We start from the raw sequence: 26,314 nt of genomic DNA on the forward strand, positions 1-26,314 counted from the left end.
AAATTTCCTGACATAGATGGGTAAGCACCTCTAAAGATGCATCCATATGTTGAAACATCTCAGTAGGTATTCTGTCAATTCCTGGAGAGTTGATTTTTGCCAGTTCCTTCAGTGCAGGTTAGAATTCTGCCTTCAATACCATTGGTTCTTGATCATATGCTACATCCTGAAATAGTTGGATATCAACCAATTCTTTTTGGTACAATGACTCTTTGGATTCCTTCCATCTTCTTTTGATGTTTTCTGGATTATTCAATATTTTACCCATAGAATCCTTCAGTATTTTAATTCAAGTCTTGAATTTTTTCTTTAGTTCTTTCAGCTTCAGAAATACTGATAACTCTCTTCCCTGTTGGTTTTGTAATTCCAGGTATTTACACATTTTACTATAATAATTTACTTTGTCTTCTCAAGCCACCTTTGAAATCTTCTATTCAGCTCTTTTATTTCAACATTTCTTCCTTTTGCTTTAGCTACTTTCCATTCAACAGCAAGTTTTAGAATCTCTTCTGACATCTATTTTTGTCTTTTCTTCCTTTCCTGTCTTTTTTAATGACCTTTTGCTTTCTTTATGTATGATGTTCTTGATGTCATCCCACAACTCATCTGGTCTTCAGTCACTGGTGTTCAGTGCATCAAATCTATTCTTCAGATGGTCTCTAAAATCAGGTGGGATATAATAAAGTTTGTAACTTGATAAATACTGTAGACTTATTAATTTTCTTCAGCTTCAACTTGAACTTGCATATGAGCAATTGATGATTTGTTCCACAGTTAGCTCCTGGCCTTGTTTTCAGTGAAGATACTGAGCTTCTTCATTATCTGTTTCCACAGATGTAGTCAATCTGATTTCTGTGCATTACATCTGGTGAGGTCCACATGTGTAGCCACTGTTTATGGTGTTGAAAAAGGTATTTTCCATGAATAAGTTGTTGGTCTTGCAAAATTCTATCTTGCGATCTCTGCCATCATTTCTTACATCAAGGCCATATTTTCCAACTACTGATGATTCTTCTTTGTTTCCAATTTTTGCATTCCAATCACTAATAATTATTGATACATTTTGATTGAATGTTTGACTAATTTCAGACTGCAGAATTTGGTAAACATCTTCAATATATTCATCTTTGGCTTTAGTAGTTGGTGCATCAATTTGAATTATAATTGTAGTAACTCGTCTTCCTTGTAGGCATATGGACATTATCCTATCACTGACAGTGGTGTACTTCAGGATAGATCTTGACATATTCTTTGCAGTAATGAATGCCACATAATTCCTCTTGAATTTGTCATTCTTGGCATAGTAGATCATATGGTTTTCTGATTCAAAATGGCCAACACCAGTCCATTTCAACTCATTAATGCCTAGGATATCTAACTTTATCCATTCTATTTCATTCTTGAACCTTGCCATTTTCCTAGATTCATACTTTGTCCATTCCATATTCTGATTATTAATGAGTGTTTGCAGCTATTTCTTCCCATTTTGAGCCATTCCCCATTAGCAAATGAAGGTCTCATAAGCATTACTCCATCCATGTCTTCAGAGTCAACCCTACTTTGAGGAGGCAGCTCTTCCACAGTCATATTTTGAGTGCCTTCCAACCTGAGGGGTCATCTTCCAGCAGCACTATATCAGACATTTCATGGCTATTCACAAAGTTTTCAAGTAATATATCTGTATTTCACTGCTTTAATGAGATTTTCAGTGACCACAATTTTTTCAGAAGTACATGGCCCCATCCTTCTTCCCAGTCTGTCTTTGTCTAAGCTTCACTGAAACCTGTCCACCATGGGTAATCCTGCTGGTATTTGAAGTACTGCACTGGTGGCATAGAGTTCAATCTCACAGCAACATGTAAGCCACCACAGTACGACAGATGAGTAGGGTCAGTTTATATAAAAAGTATATGTATCTATATCTACCTATCTACTTTTTTTTTTTTTTTTAATTGTGTAAAACCTCTCTTTCTGTTCAGTGGCTCACCCATGAACATTACAGATCATTTTTTTTTTATTATTATTTCTTGGTAGAATCATCTCCTAAAACACTAACTTCAGATAAAAGAATAGCATTGTAATTTATCATTACAGATTCTATGTAGGTACAACTATTAAAGTAGTTGCTATTACATGGACTGGGAGAATTGTGTATAAGGAAGAGAGTGAGACACATCAATATGCCATGCTGGAAAATTTCTCCTTAACAAGACACAGAGTTGCCATGCTTCATGTTCTCAAAAGGTACACTAAAAAAGGGACATCTCAAATATGTATATTTAATATGACACAGTATGAGATATAAAATATTAAGACCAGCCTTGATGAGAGTATTATCTTTAATTCCCCTTGGCATTGTTTTGGATTAGAGGATGGACTTGGATAAAGATAGTGTTGAGGTTGTTGTCAAGCTATCAATTTTGCATTCTCTCCCAAAGTCATCACTATATGAAGCTGATAATTCAGTAGCTACAATAACTAATAATTACAATAAGTAATAATAGTAGTAGTAATAATAACTAACACGATACTAAGAACTTTGCCTATATATTCCTTTTTTTTACATTTTATTGTCATTTGAGTATGTATGTATATTTTAATTCTCATGATAGTGTTCTATAACTACACCTATTTTAAATATTAGGAAACAGAATCTTTGGATTAATGGCAAAAACCAAAATGTAAAGAGCTCAGATGCTGAGAAATGTGGATGCTCTAATTTTGTTCTATTAGGGTATTGCAAAGTATGTGATTAAGCTATTGCCCCTCCCCAATTCAAACTTCCAAAATATTCTGGCACATTTTATTTCAAGCTAGATCCCCAATGACACATACAGGGTGACTGATATTTCTTCAGGTTGAGTACTTTGGGAATCTTATGACACATCTAGGTAGGGTGGGAGTAAGTTGCTAGGGTGGTGCTATGTCCTTTCAAAGTCCAAATCCTATCAGGATGGCCAGCACATCAGATTGTGCAGAACCTATGGGCTTAAAGCTTGACAGTGTCAGTTATACTGAGTGTCTTCAGGATGCTTAAGTTTGGAGTGTGGAGGCCAGGAATCATATGATTCACTTTTGTATTCTTTATTCTCTAAATTACCCAGTTATTTAATGATAAAACCAAACTCCAAACCAAACTCACTGCAGTCAAGTTGATTCTGATTCATAGTGACCCCCGTCCAAAACCATAAATCTTTATGGAAGTGTACTGTGTCATCTTTCTTCCATGGAGTAGCAGCTGGTGGGCTTGATCCATATACCTTTATGTTTAGTAGCCAAATGCCTTAACCACTACACCACCAGAGCTCCTTGTTTAATGATAAGATTGCTGAAAAACAGTTTGCATGGCCTAAGACACTTGACTGCTAACCAGAAGGCTGGTGGTTCAAACCCACCAGCCACTCCTTGGAAGGAAGGTTGGGCAATCCTACTTCCGTAATGATACTGCCTCGGAAACCCAAGGAGGGGTCGCTATGAATCAGGGCCGAATCGACGGCACACAACAACAACAACAAGATCAGGCTATTGTAGAGTCACCTGTACTGGGAAAGGATATGTTTCTGACCCAAATTTAAGAAATTCAAACATAAAATAATCATCTACATACCTGCTACATCTGTAAAAGAAATTATTTTTGTTGTTATTTTGAAATATTTAAACATTAAAAGAAACATTAAACATGACTCAGCATTTACATCATAATTTTAAGGTAACATTCTCACCAGAATTCTTTTATACATTATCACTCAGACCCTTTATATATGCTGTTTTGTCTGATTGGAATACTCTTCCCTTCCCTATTTTCTCGGCCAGGTCTTACTCATCCTTGAGGTCTCTGCATATGCTCCCTCAGGGGAGATTTGCTGACCTTGCTATATGATTTTGCTATATGGCCCTACATTTTATAGTCTTATTGCATGCTATAATTCTCCCTTATTATACATAATTCTAATTAAGTGGTTATCCATGCAAGTATTTGTATAATGCTTTGCTATCTTGCTGAACTATAAGCTCCATATGTGCAGAGACCATATCAGTCTTGCTCTTCATTTTGTTCTTTCACACTGAGCACCCAATAAGTATTTCTTGCCAAATGAACAAATTGTGAGAGGGAGATAAAAATTAATATAACTATAATTCTATTTTGATGGATAACATTTTTTAAAAGTAATATACAAGTAAGGCACCATAAAGAAACATAACAAGATTTTTAAAAAATCTATCTTCATGCTTCTTGAAAAAGAAAAATAGGAATATTAAAAAAGAAATAAAGAAAAGCAATCAATAGAACAAGTTGAGTCATGATTCTCCTTTGAGTTGTTATTACATGGTTAAGAAGCTTTACCTAAAAAGAAAAATAAAAAATACATAACTTTAACTCCTCTACATCTGTATACTTCAGAGGTTGATTCACAGAATTTTCTGGAAGTATCATATCAGAAACCACAGAGACAAAATTTCCTGAAACATAAACTGTGGATCATGTGCTTTCTGTGTGAAATGTGAAGTTATACTGATTCCAATACACTAACTTAAAATGAGATGATAGGTACTTGCACTATGTGTTGTTGTTGTTAGATGGTGTCAAGTCAGTTCTGAATCATAGAGAACCTGTGTAAAACAGGACAAAACACTGCTCAGTCCTACACCATCCTCACAATCAGTGCCATGCTTCAGCATATAGTCGCAGCCACTGTGTCAATCTGTCTTGTGGATCTTCCCTTTTTTGCAGACCGTCTACTTTAGCAAGCATGATATCCTTTTCCAGGGATTGGTCCCTTCTGACAACATGGTCAAAGTATGAGAGATGATATCTGTGCTGTATACTTCTGGAATTCAACTTAAATGAGTTCAGTTTAACATTAGATATTTCTCTCAAACCCATGAGGCTGAGTTTATACTGGACATACTAATAATTGTATGTGTTATAAAATTAGAAGTAACATGGATGAGGGGCCTCAGCATTAGAGGAGTTCAAGAGTACCATCAGACAAGGCTTTACACTTTGAAATGCATTTAAAGGGGAACCTCATACCGAGATATTATAAGCAATGTTCACTGAGAAAATAGGGCTTCAGACTCTCCAGGGTTCTCCTAGCTCCTCCCATCCCAGTGTTTCCATTGGATATTCATCCTATCAAAATATAAAATACTTCTTAAGTAAGAATTCTATATAGTGTGTTGTTGTCAAATCTGGGTTCAGGCTTGGGCAAGGCACACAGAGTACCTCCTGAGTTATACTCAGCCTCAGGGGCTAAATTCTTGTTGTGATTTTTGAGTTTTTCAGGCACAGAAAGCTACTGAGGTTATGCAAACCTTCTTAGAAACAGAATGCATAGAAACTCTTTCTGTAACCCTGAGCAATCCCGACACCACATGATACACACTTGGGAAAGGGGCTTCCTCATGAATGCAAGAAGAAAGCTTTTAAAATAAAGTTAAATGAAGACAGGAGCAGCATTACTCACAGAAGGGAGATCAAACATTCCATAGAAAATACAAGTTATGGTGCAATTACCCTCTGGGAGTTACAGGATTATGAAAGCCTAACTTAATTAAGGGAGAAAATAGGTCGCATTTAACCACCACATATGTGACACATCATTTTGACTATATTGAATAACTGAAGAGGAGAGTGAAATTAAGAAATCAGGAACTTAAAAAAGGCAATGCCAGAACACATCAATCCCCTCTCCTTCATCTAAGTCAAGTAAATATTTTGATTTTGTAGATATGAAAAATTCACCATTATTCTAATCTCCCTGTCTCTTTAAAAACACTTGCAGTGTACTTGTAAAAGAAACTTCAGATATGAAAAGAAAGAGAAACAAAATAGCCTAACCAAATATTTTTTTAATGGAATTAAGAGGTAATAAATAGTTTTCTTCTCATTAAAAAAAAAAAAAAAAAATACCATCACCCTCTTTCTTTTCTCCTCCTCTTGTCATCAAATCACAGGTAATCAAGTCCTTGCAAGCCCCACACAGTATCTTCCCCTTTCATAGCTCAATGTCTCTGTGGGGTCGAGCTAATTACAGGTACATTTCCTCTGCAAGGCAGTCACACTCTGTACTATTGAAGGCACAATTAATAATTGAACAAAGCAAGCTGTTTTTTTTTTTTTTATTTGCTCATACAGCCATAGGTTGCAGGCAGCTTTACTGTCACATGTAAGCAGAGCCTCTTCCAAGGGTGTCTCCAGGAAAGGCTTTACATTCTAGGCTGAAAAGGATCACCTCCTGCTTCCAAATTTTGAAAAGAAAATAAATAAATAAATAAAGCGAAGAACATTCCAGTTTCCTTTATAAAATAGAATAGAATATAAAATTCTCTTCTGTCTCAAGGAATATTGATATGATCAGGTGGCTGTTTAGGTCTGACCTGAAACAGATGAAAGAGGCCTGGGAATTAACACCTGTTGGACAGAAGAAGAGAAGCCTGTGTATGCAGCAGGGAGCTCATTTTGTGTGTATTATAATAGAATTTGACTCACAGAGAGGGCCCAAATAGAAAATTATAAAATGATAAAGTTCTTTCCCTTCAACTCAATGGATAATATCCCGAAAGTTAGTGTGGGATCATAGGTGAGGGCAGCAAGTCCTTGTCCTGTGCCTCAAGCCGTGATGTTGAATAAAACAAAAATAACCAAACTCACTGCCACTCAGTCAATTCTGATTCACAGCATCCCCCATTGGGTTTCTAAGGCAGTAAATCTTTACAGTAGATTGTCCCATCTTCCTTCTTCAGAGCGGCTGGTGAGTCTGACCCACCGACCTTCCGGTTAGCAATCAAATGCCTTAGGCACTGAGCCACCAGAGCTCCTTATGATCTTGAATAGAGGTTGGCAAACAGGTGTAAAGAACTTTGTGAGTCAAGCAATCTTCCTTGCAACTACTCAGGTCTGTTGTTTAGGACAAAAGCAGCCATAGACAATATGTAAATGAATGAGTGTGGTTATGTTTCAAAAACACTATTTGTGGACACTAAAATTTGCATTTCATATATTTTTTATGGGAGCTCTTGTAGCGTAGTGGCTAAGGCACTTGACTGCTAACCAGAAGGCTGGCGGTTCAAACCCACTAGCCACTCCTCGGAAGGAAGGTTGGGCAATCCTACTTCCGTAGTGATACTGCCTCGGAAACTCAAGGAGGGGTTGCTATGAGTCAGGGCTGACTCGACGGCACAGAACAACAACAACAACAACAACATATTTTTTATGTGTCGAGAAATATAATTATTCTTTTGATTTTTAAAACCATTTTAGAATTTAAAGACCATTGTTAGCTTGGGGTTAGTACAAAAACAGAGTGGGTCTGGTTTTGACGATTGGGAATCTCTGTGAGCACACCTATTTTTCTGACTGATTTTGAAGTCTCTAGGCTTCCTTGAGCTCTGGTAGCATAGTACCGAAGGTGTTTGACTGCTGTCCAGAAGGTTGGTGGTTCAAACCCATTAGCCATAATGTGGAAGGAAGACTGGGTCATCTACTTCTATAAAGATTTATCACCTCAGAAACTCAATGGGGGTCACTATGAGTAGGAATCAACTCGATGGCAGTGAGTATTTTTAGTTTTTGAGGCTTCTTTGAGAAGCTCTGGTGGAATAGTGGTTAAAGCATTTGGCTGCTAACCAAAAGGTCATTGCTCTGAACCCATTGGTCCCTCCAGGGAAGAAAAGTGAGGTTGTCTACTTCCATAAAGATTTACAGCCTTGGAAACCCAATGAGGGTTGCTATAAGTAGGAATCAACTTGATGGCACTAAGTTTGGTTTGAAGTTTCTTTGAGTTTATGTAAATATCATCTTCACTGCAAAATATTTGACCTGCCCTCTCATTATATGTTGCCTTAAGTAGTATGGAAACATTATGATTATTAAGGGTTCAGATGTATACTTAACTCAAAACTCAAAGAACAAAAAAATAATCTATCTTTGAGTTTAGATCAGCAATAATATTTTTCCCCTGAAATGATTAATTACTATAATTTTCCCTCTGAGTACTACATTTGTGACATCCCATAAGTTTTGGTATGTTATGCTTTTATTTTCATTTGACTTCAGGGAATTTTTGATTTCTTTTGACTTCTTCCTTGACCCATTGGTACTAATAATATTATCAATAGTATGTTGTTTAGTTTCCATAGATTTGTGTGTTTTGCAGGGCTTTTTTTTTTCCTGTTATTAATTTCCAGCTTCATTTCATTGTGGTCAGAGAAAATACTTTGTATGATTTCAATCTTGTAAGAATTATCAAGACTTGCTCTGTGACCTACATGTGGTCTACCCCAGAGGATGAGTCACATGCACTGGAGTAGAATGTATATTGTGGTGTTGGGTGGAGTGTTCTAGAAATGTCTGTTAAGTCTAATTGTGTTATAGTGTCATTCAGGTCCTCTGTTTCCCTTTTGATCTTCTTTCTAAATGTCTGTCCAATAATGAAAGTGTTCTGTTGAAATGTCCAACTATTATTTTAGTACTATTTCTCCCTTTTATTATATCAGTGTTTGCTTTACATATTTAGGTTCTCCGATGCCTATATACTTATGACTGTTAAAACTTTTTGATTAATTTACCATTTTAGCACTATATAATGTCCACTTTTATCTTTACAGAAAAATATTTGTTTTAAAGTGTACTTTGTCTGATATAAAGATTGCGACCCCAGTTCTCTTTTGGTTATTTGCATGGAATAATTTTTTTCCACCTCTTCACTTTCAACCTATTTGTGTCTTTGGGTCAAAGATGTGTCTCTTGTAAACAGCATATAGTTGAATCGTGTTTGTTTTTTTAAAAATTAATCCATTCTGACATCTTCTGCCTATTGATTGGTGCATTTAGTCCATTTACATTCACTGTAATAATCGAGGGAGTTCTGGTGGTGTAGTGTCTAAGGCATTTGACTGCTAACCAGAAGACTGGCGGTTCAACCAACCAGCCATTCATCAGAAGGAAGACTAGGCAATTCACTTCTGTAGAGATACCACCTTGGAAACCCAAGGAGGGGTTGCTATAAGAAATGACTTACTTCTGCCATTTTCTTATTTGTGTATGTGTGTGTGTGTGTGTATGTCTTAAGCCTCTTTGTCTTTGTCTTTTACTACTGCTTGTTTTTGTGTTATTTATTTATTTTTTTAATAGTGAGTCATTTTGGATACATTCTTTTTTCTTTTTTGTGTGTGTTTTTCAAATCAACAACCCAAGTGGACAACTCCAGGAACTAGAAAGAGAAGAGAAAACTAAGTATAAACTTACCAAAAGGAAGGAAATAACATAGATCAGATAATTAATAAATAAAATTGGAAACTTTAAAAGACTTAGGAAGTATTAATAAAACCAGAATTTTGTTATTTGAAAACAGCAATAAAATTGGCAAACCTTTAGATGGACTGAGAAAGATTTGGAAAGATGCAAATAACCTAAATAAAATATGAAATAGAGACATTATAATTGAACAGATAGTAATGAAGAGAATCATGAGAATCAATAAAATGAACAACTGTATCAACGAACAATTGTAACAATTTCATCTAGATAACCTAGATGAAATGCACAAATTCTTAGATGTCCACAACCTACACAAATTGAATCAAGAGGAAATACATAGTCTCAGCAGACCCATAACAAGTGAGGAAACTGAATTGGTGATCAAAAGTCTCCCAAAAACAAAAACAAAAGCAAAAGTTCTGGATTAGAGAGTTTCACTGGGGAACTCTGCCTAACATTTAGAGAAGAATTGACTCTCATACTGTCTGAACTCATCTAAAAGGGAAGTAAGGAATAAAAAACCAAACCAAACTCACTGCCGTCGAGTCAGATCCGACTCATAGCAATCCCTCCTTAGGTTTCCGAGGTGGTATCACTATGGAAGTAGATTGCCCAACCTTCCTTCTGAGGAGTGGCTGGTGGGTTTGTACTGCCAGCCTTTTGGTTAGCAGTCAAATGTCTTAGACACTATGCCACCAGAGCTCCTGAAGTAAAGAATACTCCCTCCCTAATTCATTCTATGAAGCATGCATAACACTAATACCAAAACCAAACAAGATACCACAAGAAAAGCAACTAAAGTCAATATCTCTCATGAGCATGGATGCAAAAATCCTGAACAAAATACTAGAAAAAAAATCCAACCACATATTAAAAGTGTCATATACAATGACAAAGTGAAATTTCTTCCAGGAATGCAGGGATGGTTCAACATTAGAAAATCAATAAACATGATACAATGCATCAATAGAACAAAAGAAAACAACCACATGATTATCTCTATGGAATGCAGAAAAAGCACTTGATAAACTCTAACACACTTACTTCATGAAAACCCTAAAGATGAATGGAATAGAAGTTAAACTCCTTAATATGATTCAGGGCACACATGAAAAACCAACAGCCAACATTATACTAAATAGAGAAAAGCTGAGGTGCCCACTCTCATCACTTCTATTCAATATTATATTCAAAGTCCTGGAACAATTAAACAAGAAAAACACAAAGAAAAGGTATCTAGATTGGAAAAGAAATAAAATTATTTATATTCATAGATGATGTGATCCTATAAATAGAAAATCCCAAAGAGTCTAAAAGAAAACTTCTAGAGCTAAGAGAAGAATTTAGCAAAGTTGCAGGGTACAAGGTCAACAAACAAAAATTAGTTGGGTTTCTATACATCAACAATGAGAAATCTAAATGGGAAATTCAGGAAAAAATTCTATTTATAATTGCATCTAAGAAAATAAAATAACTAGGAATAAATATACCGAAGGATGTAAAGGACTTAGGCAATGAAAATTATGAAACACTATTGATTGAGATCAAAGAAAACTTAAATTAATAGAAAGCTGTTCTGTGTTATTAGATTGAAAGTGTTAATATTATTAGGATGTCAATACAACCGTAAGCAATCTATAAATTCAATGTAATACTGATCAAAATCCCAACAGCCTTCTTTACAGAAATGGACAAACAAATCCTCCAATTTATGTGAAAGGGAAGAGGCCTCAAATTGCTAAAGCAATGTTGAAAGAGAAGAACAAAGCAGGAAGACTCACGTTTTCTGATTTTAAAACATATTATACAGCTACAGTAATCAAAACAGCCTGTTAGTGATTTAATAATACACACATAGACCAGTAGAATAGAATTGAAAATCCAGAAATAAACCCACACATCTATGGCCAATTGATTTGTACAGGAGTGCTGTATCTATTCAAAGGAAAAAAAGAATTTTTTAAATAAATGATGTTGGGAAAACTGGATTTCCATATGCAGAAAAATGACACAGGCTCAATGTCTTACCATACACAAGAACAAATTCAAAACAGATTAAATACCTAAATGCACAAACTAAAACCATAAAATTATCAGAAGAACAAGCAGGGGTAACACAATTGGGCCTTGCTTTTCACAATGGATTACCTAATGTAATAACAAAAGCACAAGCAACAAGAGACAAAATAAATGAGACCTCATAAAAATTAAAGAAATTTGTTCATCAAAAGACTTTCCAAAAAAAGTGCAAAAGCAAGATACTGACTAAGAGAATATCTTCAGAAACCATATATTTGATAATAATCTAATAATCAAAATACATACAGAACTTTATCAAATAACCAAATCATAAAATGAGCAAAGGACTTGAATAAACATTTCACTGAAGAGGACATTCAAGTGACCACCAAACTCATGAAAAGATTCTCAACAACATTAGCCATGAGACAGGTGCAAATCAAAATCATAAAGAGCTATCATGTCACTCCCACTAGGATGGCTAAGATAAAAAATAAAATAAAAAGCCCCCCAAAATAACAAATAATGGTAAGGATGTGGAGAAATTAGAACCCTTATTCATTGTTTTATTTTTCTTTTTTGGTATCCATTGCTGCATTGCAAAAGTGGTAAAGTTGTTGTGGAAAACAATGTGGCAGTTCCTCAAAAAACTGAAATTGAACTAACTTATGACTCAGCACTTCCATTCCTAGGTATATACTCAAAAGACTTGAAAGCAGAGACTCAGAGATTATACACCAATGTTCATGGCAGCACTGTTCATAATAGTGAAAAGATTGAAACAACCTTAATGTTCATAACAGATGAATGGATAAGCAAAATGTGATACATAAATACAGTGAATAGGAGTAGGAGAAATGAAGCCTTGATACATGCTACATTATGGATGGAACTTGTAGTGAAATAACATAAGTCAGTCACAAAAGAACAAATATTGAATGATCTCAGTAATATACAAAGATAAGAAAAGGCAAATGTGTAGTGACCAAAGTTTCTTAATGATTACCAGAGATGAGAGGGAGGGAGAAAATGTGGGTTAATGGTGATGGAAAAATCACATCGATTAAGGATAGAGTTGCAAAGCTGATTATTTAAATTGTTGTCAATAAGTTGTACACCTATAAAAATTTGAACTGGCAAAAGTGGTGTGATAGATAAAAGCAACGAAAAATGAATAAAGAGTAGCTGCTGAGGCTGTTATGTCCAACCAAAAACCTCATGGGATTTGGCTCTTTGATTTGGAGGTTTAGGTTTCATTGGACATCCCAGTTAATTGGCCTAATAATGTGTTTAGTGTTCTTCTACTTCCAGGTTCATTGTGTAGTGCCTGATGTCTTAAAAGCTTACAAATGACAACAATTACTCTCCATTTTCTCGGAAAAAAATAGAGGAAGGAGCATCAGGAATAGCAGGAAGATATGGAGAATGTAATAAACTCTGATGGTGTAGTGGTGAAACCATTCAGCTGCTAACCAAAAAGTCAGTGTTTTGAACCCCTCAGCCACTCCGTGGGAGAAAGATGAGGCAGTCTGTTTCTATAAAGATTTATAACCTTGGAAACTCTATGCTGCAGCTTTATGCTGTCCTACAGAGTTGCTATGAGTTGGAATTGACTCAGTGGGAGTGGGTTTGTTTTTTTATTATAGAATGTGTGGCTAATTACCTCCATGAACAACTGCCTCATTTGTCATAAGACCAGAAGAAATGGATGGTACCCAGCTAGCATTACTGAATATTTTAATCAAAGATTCCAAAGAAGAATTCTTTTTGATCAAAAGAGGAAAACATAGGACAGACTTGCAAATTCACTTAAATTCTAGACTTTCTGGAGCCCAGCAGACTGGATGGACCCCTGAAACTTTTGCCCTAATTTAATCTTTAACACTTAAACCAAAAATATCATCTGAAGTCTCCTTAAAAACAAACAAGAATTTACTTTAACTAGTAACAAATGTCTGCCTTGAGCATTATACTATTTTAGGAACTATCTATATGGGATCAAAGTGACAATAGCAACTTGGAGTATTAGCTAGGAACCTTAGGGGGAAGTGACTTTATGTGAATTGAGGAGGAACAACTCAGACGAGGAGGGAGAAATGGTTGCACAATTTGAAGAATGTAATCAATGTCACTGAACTATAGTTGTAGAAACAGGTGAATTGGTGCATATTGTGCTGTTTATATTCTCAATAACAACAAAAAATAAAATTTTAAAAAAGAATCTACTTACTTATTAATATTGCACAAAAACAAAGTCTTTCTAGTAATGAAGTCTCTTGATTATAACATGAATATAATCTACTTTCCTTCCTTCCTTCCTTCTTCCCTTGTTTTCTCTACCACTTTGTTTGACAAAAGAAATTAAGACACTATAAAGAATATACCTACTCCTTACTAATAAACTATCTCATTATCTGACATTTCAGATTTTCCACAACAGTTAAAAAATCTGCTGAGTATTTTGCACATTAATGACATAACCAGGCAATAATGAATTCTAAGGTGTGAGGCCACTGGTTGTGAAGGTGACAGTTATGTGCCATCTTGGCTGGGCCATGATTTTAGGCAGCCTGGCAGTTATGTAATGATATAATTTGGCAGTCATGTAATGATGACATTTGGCAGTCAGCTAATGATGGAGTCATACTTCATTCTGTGATTTGATATGTTCACTCTCCATTTTTTGCATAGGCTGAATATCACATAATGATCTGGTCTTTGGAACCTAATCATGTTGATGAGGGAGGAGTGCATATATATTTATATAGACATTTAAATCAATTAGAAATGGTGGGGAAAAAAATAAAATGATACTAAGGAAACATAGGAGTTCTGGTGGCAGAGTGCTTAAGGCATTTGACTGCTAACCAGAAGGCTGGCCATTCAAATCTACCAGCCACTCCTTGGAAGGAAAATGGGGTAATCTATTTCCGTAGTGATACTGCCTCGGAAACCCAAGGAGGGATCACTATGAGTCGAAATCTACTCTATGGCATATTACAACAACAACAATAAGGAAACATTGTAAAAGCAGGAATACAGTTTATGTAGAACTTTATGCCATAAAATCCTATTTAAAAACTAAACTCACTGCCATCGAGTCAATTCTGACTCATAGCAACCCTCATGGGGTATCCAAGTTTGTAAATCTTTATGGAAGTAGATTGCCTCATCCTCCTGCAGAGCAGCTGGTGGGTTTGAACCACTGACTTTTGGTTAGCAGCTAAATGCCTTAACCACTACACTACCAGAGCTCCTTTAAAATTCTATATGTTGTTGTTGTTGTTGTTGTTGTTATGTACCGTCGAGTCAGCCCTGACTCATAGTGACCCCTCCTTGGGTTTCCGAGGCAGTATCACTACGGAAGTAGGATTGCCCAACCTTCCTTCCGAGGAGTGGCTGGTGGGTTTGAACCGCCAGCCATCTGGTTAGCAGGCAAGTGACTTAGCCACTATGCTACCAGAGCTCCTTCCTTCTATATAGTAGGCTTAAATATAGATTATACCTTAATAAAATTGATTTTAAGCCTACTATATATTTAAGCCTCCTTCTATATAGTAGGCTTAAAATCAATTTTATTAAGGTATAATCTATATTAAATAACCTGAATTCTTTTACAAATGAGCTACACTTTTGAATTTAAGATTGTTAACAATCATGCAGAACACCTACCTCAGGGCAATGCATCCACCTACCCTAGGGAGATGCACTCCTTAGAGCAACCAGCCATGAAATATCAGAGGGACAGCATTCACATAGAGGGAAAGCTGGACAGACAGGAATGCATAGATAAGAAGGGCACAGGGAGGGGGCAGTCAAAAAGGAGAGGGGAGGAGAGGTTTTTTTTTTTTTTTTTTTTTTTTTTATGGCTGGAGATGGTAATAGGGACCATGAAATCAAATGTGCATGAACTGTTGAATGTGAAACAAATACGCTTTGTAAATTTGTATCCCAAGGACAATTAAAAAAAAACAAACAAACATGGCTTGGGTCAGGTGCACCTTAGTCGTCGAAGGACTTGTGATCTTGTATAAAAATTCGCTGGGTTCATTCATTTAAAAATAAACCATTGTTTATTAAAAGCACAGTCGAGATTGTAAACAAAGAGAAATTTCTTCAAATGGTCATTCTAGAAATGAAGCTATGTAATAAAATTGTATTAACAATCTGTGAATAACAATGCTACGGTAAACACAATAATGAGTTAGAAGTGTCTTCTGTAATATCCTTAAATATGGATAATAATTTGCTGTTATAAAAGCTGTTAAGTAAAAGTGGTTCTCCATGGGACAGGGTAGGTGGTGTGGGATTTGTGGTTAATATAATGCCATCTAAGCAGAAAGTGTTTTGGAACTTTAACTGAATCTAGGAGGAAGGTGTATGATGCACGGAAGTTCATACTTCAGATAGTCCTTCACTTGCTTTTTTTTTTTTTTTTCCTCATAAGATATAAAATGGCCTGAGAAATGATGAGTTTGGGGTTGTTTTACCAAGTAAGTGCCTAATGTGTTGCTACTATATATTACTAACAAATGATGGGTTGCATGCTTTAACAGCCAAGAGTAATGGATTTTGAGAGATACTCTGCTAAGAAAATAGAGGCCTATAATACAAATATCTACTTAAATACAAGACTCTTCCATAGTTGATCTAAACTTCACCTGAGAAATTAATTTTGGGTTTAATGTGGAATGAAGGTCACATAAAAAAGAAAAAAAAAAAACAACTCACTGTGATCAAGTTGGATCCAACTCACAGCAACCCTTCTTAGGTTTCTGAGATGGTATCACTACAGAAATAGATTGTCCAACCTTCCTTACAAGGAGTGGCTGATGGGTTTTAACCACCAGACTTCTGGTTAGCAGTCAAATGCCTTAGGCACTACACCACCAGAGCCCCTGGAGGTCCCACACTCATTCACAAAATACAGAGATTTTTAAAGAAGGTATAAACAAATACTACTCTAGCCTATTAGAAATCTCTTGGGATAGTGCCCACTGTATATGTAATAATACAGTATATTGCATTTTCTCACAAGTAGTGCTCCCATGTAAATAACACACACATACATATAATAGGGCTTAAGTGATGAAATATGTAAAAATAGTTTTGCCATAGCACTCCCATGCATACACTCTGCATGTCTCATGACATTTCCAGAAGTGAATTTTGGCCTCATTCCTCCTCATTCAGTTGTCTGAAAATTTTCCTTTTTATCATATTTGTATAATAAAGGTATAAGCTGTGGTCAAGAAGTCAGGATGGAGTTTTGCAGTACCCCCTGTAATTGAAAAGCAAACAGTTGAAACTGTGTATAATTTACTACAGGGCCTGAGAGCAATGGAGTTCCTTGTAGCTGATCTGTGCCCAAGTATGTTGCTCTGGAGACTGGCTGGGTTTGGGTGGAGGGCTGTATGTAGGGCTGTCACAGCCTATGCAGGGGCTAGTTCTGCGGTGCCCACACATGCCCAGGTTCTGTGGTGCCAGCCCCACATGAAGCGAAGAGGCAGGATAGTATTGTTGTAGGCATGTACTACCCTAGCCCCAAAGTGCCCCTAAGGGACCAGTCACGCCTATTTCATCTGATTAAGGGATGCATGAATCCTCTGTGACCAGTGCTTTCAAGCCTTCCCTTCAGAGTCTGTGTGAGCGGGAGATTCAAACTGTCCAGAGTGTGGTGGCTAGCCAGACTGATGGTGGGGCAGAATGCATGCAGCTACAGCCTCGCCTGCCCAAATGGCCTCTCCGGCCAGGGGTGCAAAGATCCATGTACTTCCTGTGCTGGAACCGCTGCTTTAGTAAAGACTGTTTCCAGAGTGAAAAAAGAGATTTCATCCTGAATTGGAGAAAACAGTTGCGGAGCAGGGAAGGAATCCTGCTGAGAGAAAGGCTGTTTAGAAACTCATGGGTAGGCTGGTGAGAGTCCCTTGCTGAGAATGCAACCTCTACATCAACAGGCACCAAGATGAAGAACTAACATTAAATCTGTTGGACGGAAAAAAAGAAGTTGTAATTGAAGTCGTCAACATGTAAAAAATACTGGTATAGTTCTCTTAAGAAGATAATGTGGAGGTGGTTGCATGGTTTGCAAACATATATAATTTGTGAATTATTTGTGTAAAAATACAGTAATATTATCTCATGGTGTTCATTCCAAAATGAACATATTATAAATTAAATCTCCACATACTTATATTCTTTATATAAATATCTAGAGATTTAATTTATAATATGTTCATTTTGGAATGAAGACATGGAGGATATCCTGAAAGCTAGTGAGGTCATAGGTGAGTACAGCAATTCCTTGATTCCTTGTCCTTTTTCTCAAGTCATGACTTTGAACAACAACAACAAAAAATAACTCACTGCCGTCAAGTTGGATCTGATCCATAGTGACCCACCCCCCTTTGGGTTTCCACGGCAGTGTCACTTCAGAAGTAGATTGCCCAATCTTCCTTCTGAGGAGGTGGGTTTGAGCAGCTAGTCTTCTGGTTAGCAGTCAAATGCCTTGGGTACTATGCTACCAGAGCTCCTATGATCTTGAACAGAGGTTAGCAAACATGTGTAAAGGGTATTGTGCGCCAAGCAATATTTGTTGCAACTAAAGTCTGTTACTTAGAACAAAAGCAGCTGTAGACAATGTGCAAATGAGTGAGTGTGGCTGTGTTCAGTGAGTCAAGGACAAATCATTAGAAGTCATAAACTGTTTTCAATTCTTCCTGAAAGATTTCTTCACAAGGTGCTACATATTAGGAAACTGATCTATAGTTAAAAAAAAAAAAATCAAAACAAAAAAACCCAAATACATGAACAAATAAAAACAATAGAAAATTAATGCATACAACATCCCAAGACACTGAAGACCAAACTGCCAAACTGACATACATTTCAGATATAATATCAAGTCACTTAATGTTTCTATATTTGTTGGCTTGGAAAAGTGTGCTATTAAAAATTAAATTATGTATAGCCCAAGCCCATAGCCATTAAGTCAATTCTGATGCATAGTGTCCCCCTTTAGGTTTCCGAGGCTATAAATCTTTATGGAAGATTGCCCAGTCTTCCTTCCAAGGAGTGGCTGGTGGGTTTGAACTGCCAACCTTCTGGTTAGCAGTCAAATGCTTTAGGCACTATGCCACCAGAGCTTCTCAATGATATATAGGTTATTTATAATTTTATATGTATATGTAGCCCATGCAGCACAGTGTTTAAAATGTTTGACTGTTAACCAATAGGTTGGCGGTTTGAAACCATCAGCTATTCCAGAGGAAGATGTGGCAGTCTGTTTACATAAAGATTTACAGCTTTGGAAGCCCTGTGGAGCAGTTCTGGGGTCACTGTGAGTTGGAATATATATATAATTATAATATATATATATAATTTTACTATGGTTGTAGAATTGAAGAGATGGACATATTAGCAGAAACTGTGAGGGCCCTAAATAAGTGCAATGTCACAATTCTGTTAGTGTTTTAATAACAAGATGCATATTTTTCTTCTGATCCAGTGGAATTTTGGCAGCATGAAAGTATCTTAAACAATGTATAACATCTTAAGGACTGAAAGGTTGCTTACCAGTTGGTGTAAGGTGTCTCCAGGTGATAACAGGTTCAGGACGGCCATTTGCCATGCAGACCAGTGTCACATTACTGCCCTCATTCACAGTGACATCCGAGGAAATGTTGGAGATCTTTGGTGGAACTGTAAAGATAATAATGCTGTATATGTAACCATATCAATAAAAGCAAGCTATCAGCACTGGCCCATGCACCTGGAAATGGCAAAATTGAGCTGAGTGGTTTTTATAGTTTATATAATCTGAATTTTTGTATTAAGAATTCAATGTGCTTTTAAGATCTATGCTTTGAATCTCCTCATCCAGTCTCTTAGGAGATCCTAAAGCACTACTATTAAGTTGGGAATACTCTCTACTATGGCCATCTGAATGCTAAAGAAAAGTACATGGAGTAGTATAATGAACATGTCTTAGCTCCTTTTTGAATAGAATGAACCTTATTTGGATATTAGAGAGCATGAATATTTATAAAAGCTAAGGATAATTTTTTCTTCAATCACCAAATGTTGTCTGAATTTATTTTCTTATGTATACAAAATGAATATAAACCAATCTCTCTTATGTATGTCAGGGGAAGAAATCAGTGTTATTTAGTATAAGATTGTCATATTGTGTTAAGATGTGGTAATCCTAAATCACTTATAATCTAATAACAAGTAAGTCATGGGTTAATCACTACAATGTTGTTGTTGTTGTTATGTGCCATCAAGTCCGACCCGACTCATAGCGACCCCTCCTTGGGTTTACGAGGCAATATCACTACGGAAGTAGATTGCCCCATCTTCCTTCCAAGGAGTGGCTGTTGGGTTTGAACCGCCAGCCTTCGGGTTAGCTGTCAAGTTCCTTAGCCACCATGCTACTAGAGCTTCCATAGAAACCTCTAAATAATATCTTGGTGTGTAACAAGCCAGATGATGCACTTTAGAGCTTAAAAAAATGAATTAATAAGGTCTAAATCACAGACAGGTGAGCAGTACAGAAATATTATTATTACTCCAAAGCCTTACTACCAGAATTACTAACAATTTAATAAAAACTAACATTAATTAAGCATGCACTAAGTGCAAGACATTGGGTAAAGTATTCCACAAGTATTATTTCAAAACAGTCCTCATACAAAGGAAATAAAATTCTATAAAATAGGTACTATTACTATTTTCTTTTCTGTGTGTGTGTGTGTGTGTGTGTGAAACTCTCTCTCAGACGGAGCAAGATGAGGCATGAAGCACAGGTTTGAATCCAGGCATACTCCAGGTCCATACTTTTAAGCACTAGTTGAATCTCCACAACTACCAGGCTACCAGATGGCAAAAACTGATGTAAATTACTTTTTGTGATGTGAGAAACAAGTACCCAAGGGCAAGCTGTGCTGCCGTCTGACTTCCTTCATAATTGCTCGGGGTGGAAACATTAGATTCCACACCAGTTGGCCTGAGTGGAAAGTGGATTACTCACAAATTTCATCACAGAAGTTATGCACTGATTACAAATAGCAGGATTTATGGCTCGACTGTGAGTTTCCTTTTGGTATTTTTATTTTTTAACTCTTAGTTGCTTATTCAATCCCTGAGAAAGTATATGTCTTGAGGAGGAATGAGAACAAAATAGCATGAAGGAGTTCCACAACAACCCCCCAAAAATAAATAAATAAAATAAACCCTTATTGCTTGGGGGAAGAGGAGACAAGATGGCATCTTTGCGGCACATTCTGCACAGTTCCTCTATAAAACACCAAGTGAAACAGATAAAGATGATAATCCTGGAACTCTGAGAATCAAATGAAAGGAAAAAGAATTCTATTAAAAACTGATTTTAAAAAGAAACAAAATGAACATTGACTGAAGAATGAGATGGAGGTGAGGCCCAATACAATGTGGCCATTTTGAGACACAGAAGGCAACATTCATCAATAAGGACAAGCCAATTTAATGGAATTCCCAATGAAACATAGAGTGAAAACAAATCCAGAAAGAAGCAAGTGAGTACCATCTACCTTCCCACTCCATGAGAAAGTGCCACCATCCACTTCTGTACCATTGGATCAACAACACTTGGCGGACAACACCTGCTCACTCTCCCCACAGCTGCTCTACATGACCAACAAACAAAGACCCACACCCACACTTCCACTTGTTACTCCACCCACATGGAGACAGGTGGGGAGCACCCCAGTGCTGCCAAACTATCAACCAAAATAGCATGCTCACCTTGCCCACCTGGATATATCAAAATAAAGCCAAATAAATATTAGGGTGAAACAAACCAACACGTAATCAACAAATAATACAATAACATTAAAATGTCTCAGAGACAAAAGACAACTTCAAATGAAACAAAGAAAACAGGACAAGAATGTTCAAGCAAGTGACCAAAATAAAAAACCAGGAAACCTCCCTGAGGAAGAAATGGTAATGGAACTACCTAAGGAATTCAAAATAATTATATGCAAGGCATTCCAAGAAATCAAGGACACTACAAACAAAACCAATGATAACACAGAAAATACCCAAGAAAAATTCAGAAAACAATTCAAGAGCAAAGTAACAAAATAAACAGACAATTAGAAACCATACAAAAACAGCAATTTGAAACCCAAAAGACTAATTTTAAAATTTCAGAGAGAGATAAAACATTGGAAGGACAAAGGAGTAAAATTGAATCAATAGAAGACCAGATTAGTGAATTATACACAAATTTGTCAAAAGAATGAAGAAAAATGAAGAGAGCCTAAGTATTATGGAAGACAATATCAACAGGAAAATTTATGTGTGATCATAATTGCAGAACAGAGGGAGGAAAACAAAACAACAACAACAAAAACACATACACACATGGAATTGAAAAGATAAATTGACAATGCTTCTATGGGGATTGATTGACAGAAAATAAGGCAAGAAAGGGGAATAAAAGGCATCCAAATTGGTAAGGAAAGAGTAAAAATATCTGTATTAGCAGAGGATATAATATTATACATAGAAAATCCCAAAGACTCAGCAAGAAAGGTAATATAACTGATAGAAAGATTCAGCAGAGTAGCATGGCATAAGATCAAAAACAAAAATCACTCAGATTCCTCTACACCAACAAAAAGAACTCTGAAAAGGAAATAAAGAAAACAATACTATTTAAAATATCTACAAAAAAAAAAAAAAAAGATAAAATATTTGGGAATAAATCTAATCTGAGATACAAAGGAGTTATACAAAGAAACTACAAAATGCTGCTGCAAGAAACCAAAGGAGACATACGTTAATGGAAGAACATACAATGCTCAGGGATAGGAAGTCTTAACATTATGAAAAGGTCAATACTACTTATAAAAATCTGTAGATACAATGCAATCTCAATCCATATTCCATCAACATTCTTAAAAAAAAAATGGCAAAAACAATCACCAAATTTACTGAAAAGGAAAGATATCCTGGATAAGCAAAGTACTACTGAAGATAAAGAATAAAGTAGAAGGCCTCACACTTCCTAATCTCAAAACCTGCCAAAGAGCCACAGTGGTCAAAACAGCCTGGTATTGGTACCACTACAGATACATAGACCAATGGCACAGAATTAAGAATCCAGAAATATATCCATCAACCTATGGAGAACTGCTCTTTGACAAAAGGCCAAAACCCATTCAATGAGGGAAAGAGACAGTCTTTTTTAACAAACGGTGTTGGTAAAATGTGATCTCCACTTATAGAAAAATGAAACAATATCTATACTTCACACCATATACAAAAACAAAAACAAGATGGAACAAGGACCTAAATGTAAAATCTAAAGCTATAAAGATTATCAAATAATAAAAAAAAATAGGGACAAACTTAGGGGCCTTAATTTATGGCATAAAGAGACTATCATACATAACCAAATATCCACAAACTGCAAAAGATAAAATAGACATTGGGACTTCTTATAAAGTAAACACTTGTGTGCATCAAAAGACTTCTCCAAAAGAGTAAAAAAGAGAGGCTATAAATTGGGAAAAAATATTTGTCAGTCACATATCTGACAAGGGAAGTATTGTTAAAGTTTATAGAAAATTTCAACAAATCAACATCAAACAGAGAAAAAAACCAATTTAAAAATGGGCAGGGGACAGGAATAGGCACTTCACCAAAGAAGATATTTAGGAGGCCAACAAACACATGAAGATATGCTCACGATCATTACAATTGTTGTTGTTGTTGTTATGTGCTGTCAAGTTGGACCCAACTCATAGCTATCCCTCCTTGGGTTTCCAAGGCAGTGTCACTACGAAAGTAGATTGTCCAACCTTTATGCAAAGCAAATCAGCAATGAGATATCATCTCATGTCAGCACTAATAGCAAAGTTCAATAAGACAGAAAACAACAAATATTGATGAGGATATGAAGAGACTGGAACTCTTATACACTGCTGGGAAGACTGTAAATGTGTACAATCACTGTGGAAAATTATATGGCACTTCCTTAAAAAGTTGCAAAGAGAAATACCGTTTGATTTAGCAATCCCACTACTAGGTATATATCCTAGGGAGATAAAAGCATGGCATGAATAGAGATATGCACGCCTATGTTCATTGCAGCATTATTCACAATAGCAAAGAGATGGAAACAACCTCAGTGCCCATCAGTAGATGAATGGATGAACAAACTATGGAACATACAAACAATGGAACTGTATACAAAATCACAGAATTAAGAAGAATCTGCAAAACATCTCATAATGTGAATGAACTTGTAAGACATTATATTGAATGAAATAAGTCAATCACAAAGGGACAAACGTTGTGTGAACCCAATATTTTAAAACGTCAAGAAGTGAGCGCCAGAACATGAATGCACACCCATGTTCATTGCAGCACTATTCACAATAGCAAAGCAATGAAAATAACCTAAGTACTCATCAATGGAGGATGGATAACCTATCTATGGTACATACCCACAATGGAATACTATGCAACACTAAAGAATAATATAGAATCATTGACACACGTCATAATGTGGATGAACTTGGAGGACATTATGCTGAGTGAAATAAGTCAATCACAGAAGGACAAATTTGTATTAGTCCACTATCGTAAAAAGTCAACAAAAGGTTTACATATGGCAGGAAACTTTCTTTGTTGGTTATCAGGGTTGAAAAGGGAGGGAAGGGAACATTGCTTGATAGGTAAAATAAAATATTGATTTGGATAAAGGGAAAGGAAATATACCAAAAGCAAGCAACCAACACAATAACACTAATGAAAAGGAAGACAAAGAGGTGCACAAGAGGTACAGACAGAAAAGAGAAACACTTTTACATACACAATATTTCATTATCAGTAATAACAAACATTAATCTACAGGTGGATATATAGGTTGTTGTTAGGTGCCATCAAGTTATCTCCGACTCATAGTGACCCTATGCACAGCAGAACGAAACACCACCCAGTCCCATGCCAGCTTTGCAATCCTTGCTATGCTTGAGCCCATCACGCATGATATATAGATAGACAGGCTAAATGATCAAGTATATTCAGGCAAAAGGGAATATACCCATGACCATATATAAGTCTGGCAGATGATATTTCTATTTCTACATGCATATGTCTATGAGCTCTGGTAGCATAGTGCCTAAGGCACTTGACTGCTAACCAGAAGGCTGACGGTTCAAACCCACCAGCCACTCCTTGGAAGGAAGGTTGGACAATCTACTTCCATAGTGATACTGCATTGGAAACCCAAGTAGGGGTCACTATGAGTCAGGTCCAACTCAACAGCACGTAACAACAACAATAACATAAAACCAAAAAAACAAACTTGATGCCATTGAGTAGATTCCAACTCATAGTGACCCACATTGGGTTTCTAAGGTGGTAAATCTTTACAGAAGTAGATTGCCCCTTCATCCTTCCATGGAGCAGCTGGTGGATTTGAACTGCCAACTTCTGGTTAGCAGTCAAATGCCTTAGGCACTACTCCACCAGAGCTCCCATGTGCTTTAAGAATCTCCATATATGTAATAGAGCTAATGGGGCAAAGATAACTTCTTAGCTACAACCAAACACCCTGAGGGAGTGAGTCACTGGGTCCATGGGCTTGGGACCACAGCCATAGGTGACATCAATCTCAATTGGCATAACATACCACACAAAAACATTATTCTATATCCTACTTTGGTGAGTAGTAACTGGGCTCTTAAAAGCTTGCTAGGGACCATAAAAGATGCAACAATGTGTCTCCTTCTCTGGAGCAAAGAAAAATGAAGAAAACCAAAGATATGAAAACAATTAGTTCAAGGGACTGGTAGACCATGAAAACCTTAGCCCACATGATGCTGAAACCAAAAGAACGAGGTGGTATCTGGCTACCACCGTCAACAACTCAGAAAGGGATCAAAACAGGAGATCCTGGATAAAGTGGGAGAAAAATGTGGAATGATACTCAAAATTATATATAAAAAAAAAAAGAGACCAGGCTTATTGGTCTGATGAAGGGAGAAGTCAAAGCTGCACTGAAAGAATAAAATCTTACAGAAGATAATTAAAAAATGGTTGCAGCAGTATATTGACAGAGAGCTTCCAGAAATGCAAGCTGGATTCAGAAGGGGATGTGGAATGAGGGATATCATTGCTGATGTCAGATGAATTTTAGCTGAAAGCAAAGAATACCAGAAAGATGTTTACTTGTGTTTTATTGACTATGCAAAAGCATTTGATTGTGCAGATCATAACAAATTATGGATAAAATTGAGAAGAATAGGAATTCCAGAACAGTTGATTATACTCATGAGGAACTTGTACATAGATCAGGAGGCTGCCATTTAAACAGAACAAGGGGATACTGCATGGCTCAAAATCAAGAAGGGAGTGCGTCAAGATTGTATCATTTCACCATACTTATTCAATTTGTATGCTGAGCAAATAATCTGAGAAGCTGGATTATATGAAGAATAACATTGCATCGGGATTGGAGGAAGACTCATTAACAACCTGCGATACACAGATGTCACAGCTTTGCTTGCTGAAAGTGAGGATGACTTGAAGCACTTACTGATGAAGATTAAAGACTACAGTTTGCAGTATGGATTACACCTCAATATAAAGAAAACAAAAATCCACACAAGTGGTCCAAGAAACAGCTTCATGGTGGTTGGAGAAAAGATTCAAGTTGTCAAAGATTTCATATTTCTTGGTTCTACAATCAGCACCAATGGAAGCAGCAGTCAAGACATCAGATGACATATTGCATTGGGAAAATCTACTGCAAAAGACTTCTTTCAAGTGATGAAGAGCAAAGATACTCCTTGAAGACTAAGGTATACCTAATCCAAGACATGGTATTTTCAATCACCTCTTCTGCAATGAGCTGGACAATGAATAAGAAAGACCAAAGCTTATTGAGTTGTGGCATTGGAGAAGAATTCTAAGAGTACCATGGTCTGCTTAAAGGAGTAACAAATCTGTCCTGGAAGAAGTGCAGCCAGAATACTC

At 36.4% G+C, this 26,314-nt stretch overlaps 1 protein-coding gene across 1 annotated transcript in view; it reads right to left on the reverse strand.

Annotated features, from left to right (window-relative positions):
- The window catches only part of LOC103202917 (limbic system associated membrane protein), a 993,414-nt gene that overhangs the window by 301,832 nt on the left and 665,268 nt on the right, over window positions 1-26,314 (reverse strand). The window contains exon 3 of the mRNA XM_007947848.2: window positions 18,857-18,982. Coding sequence (XP_007946039.1) covers window positions 18,857-18,982 — 126 coding nt within the window. The remainder of the gene's footprint in view (window positions 1-18,856; window positions 18,983-26,314) is intronic.

Source organism: Orycteropus afer, unplaced genomic scaffold, assembly GCF_000298275.1.
Source record: "Orycteropus afer afer isolate SDZICR_OR568_19922 unplaced genomic scaffold, OryAfe1.0 scaffold00195, whole genome shotgun sequence".
NCBI lineage: Eukaryota > Metazoa > Chordata > Mammalia > Tubulidentata > Orycteropodidae > Orycteropus > Orycteropus afer.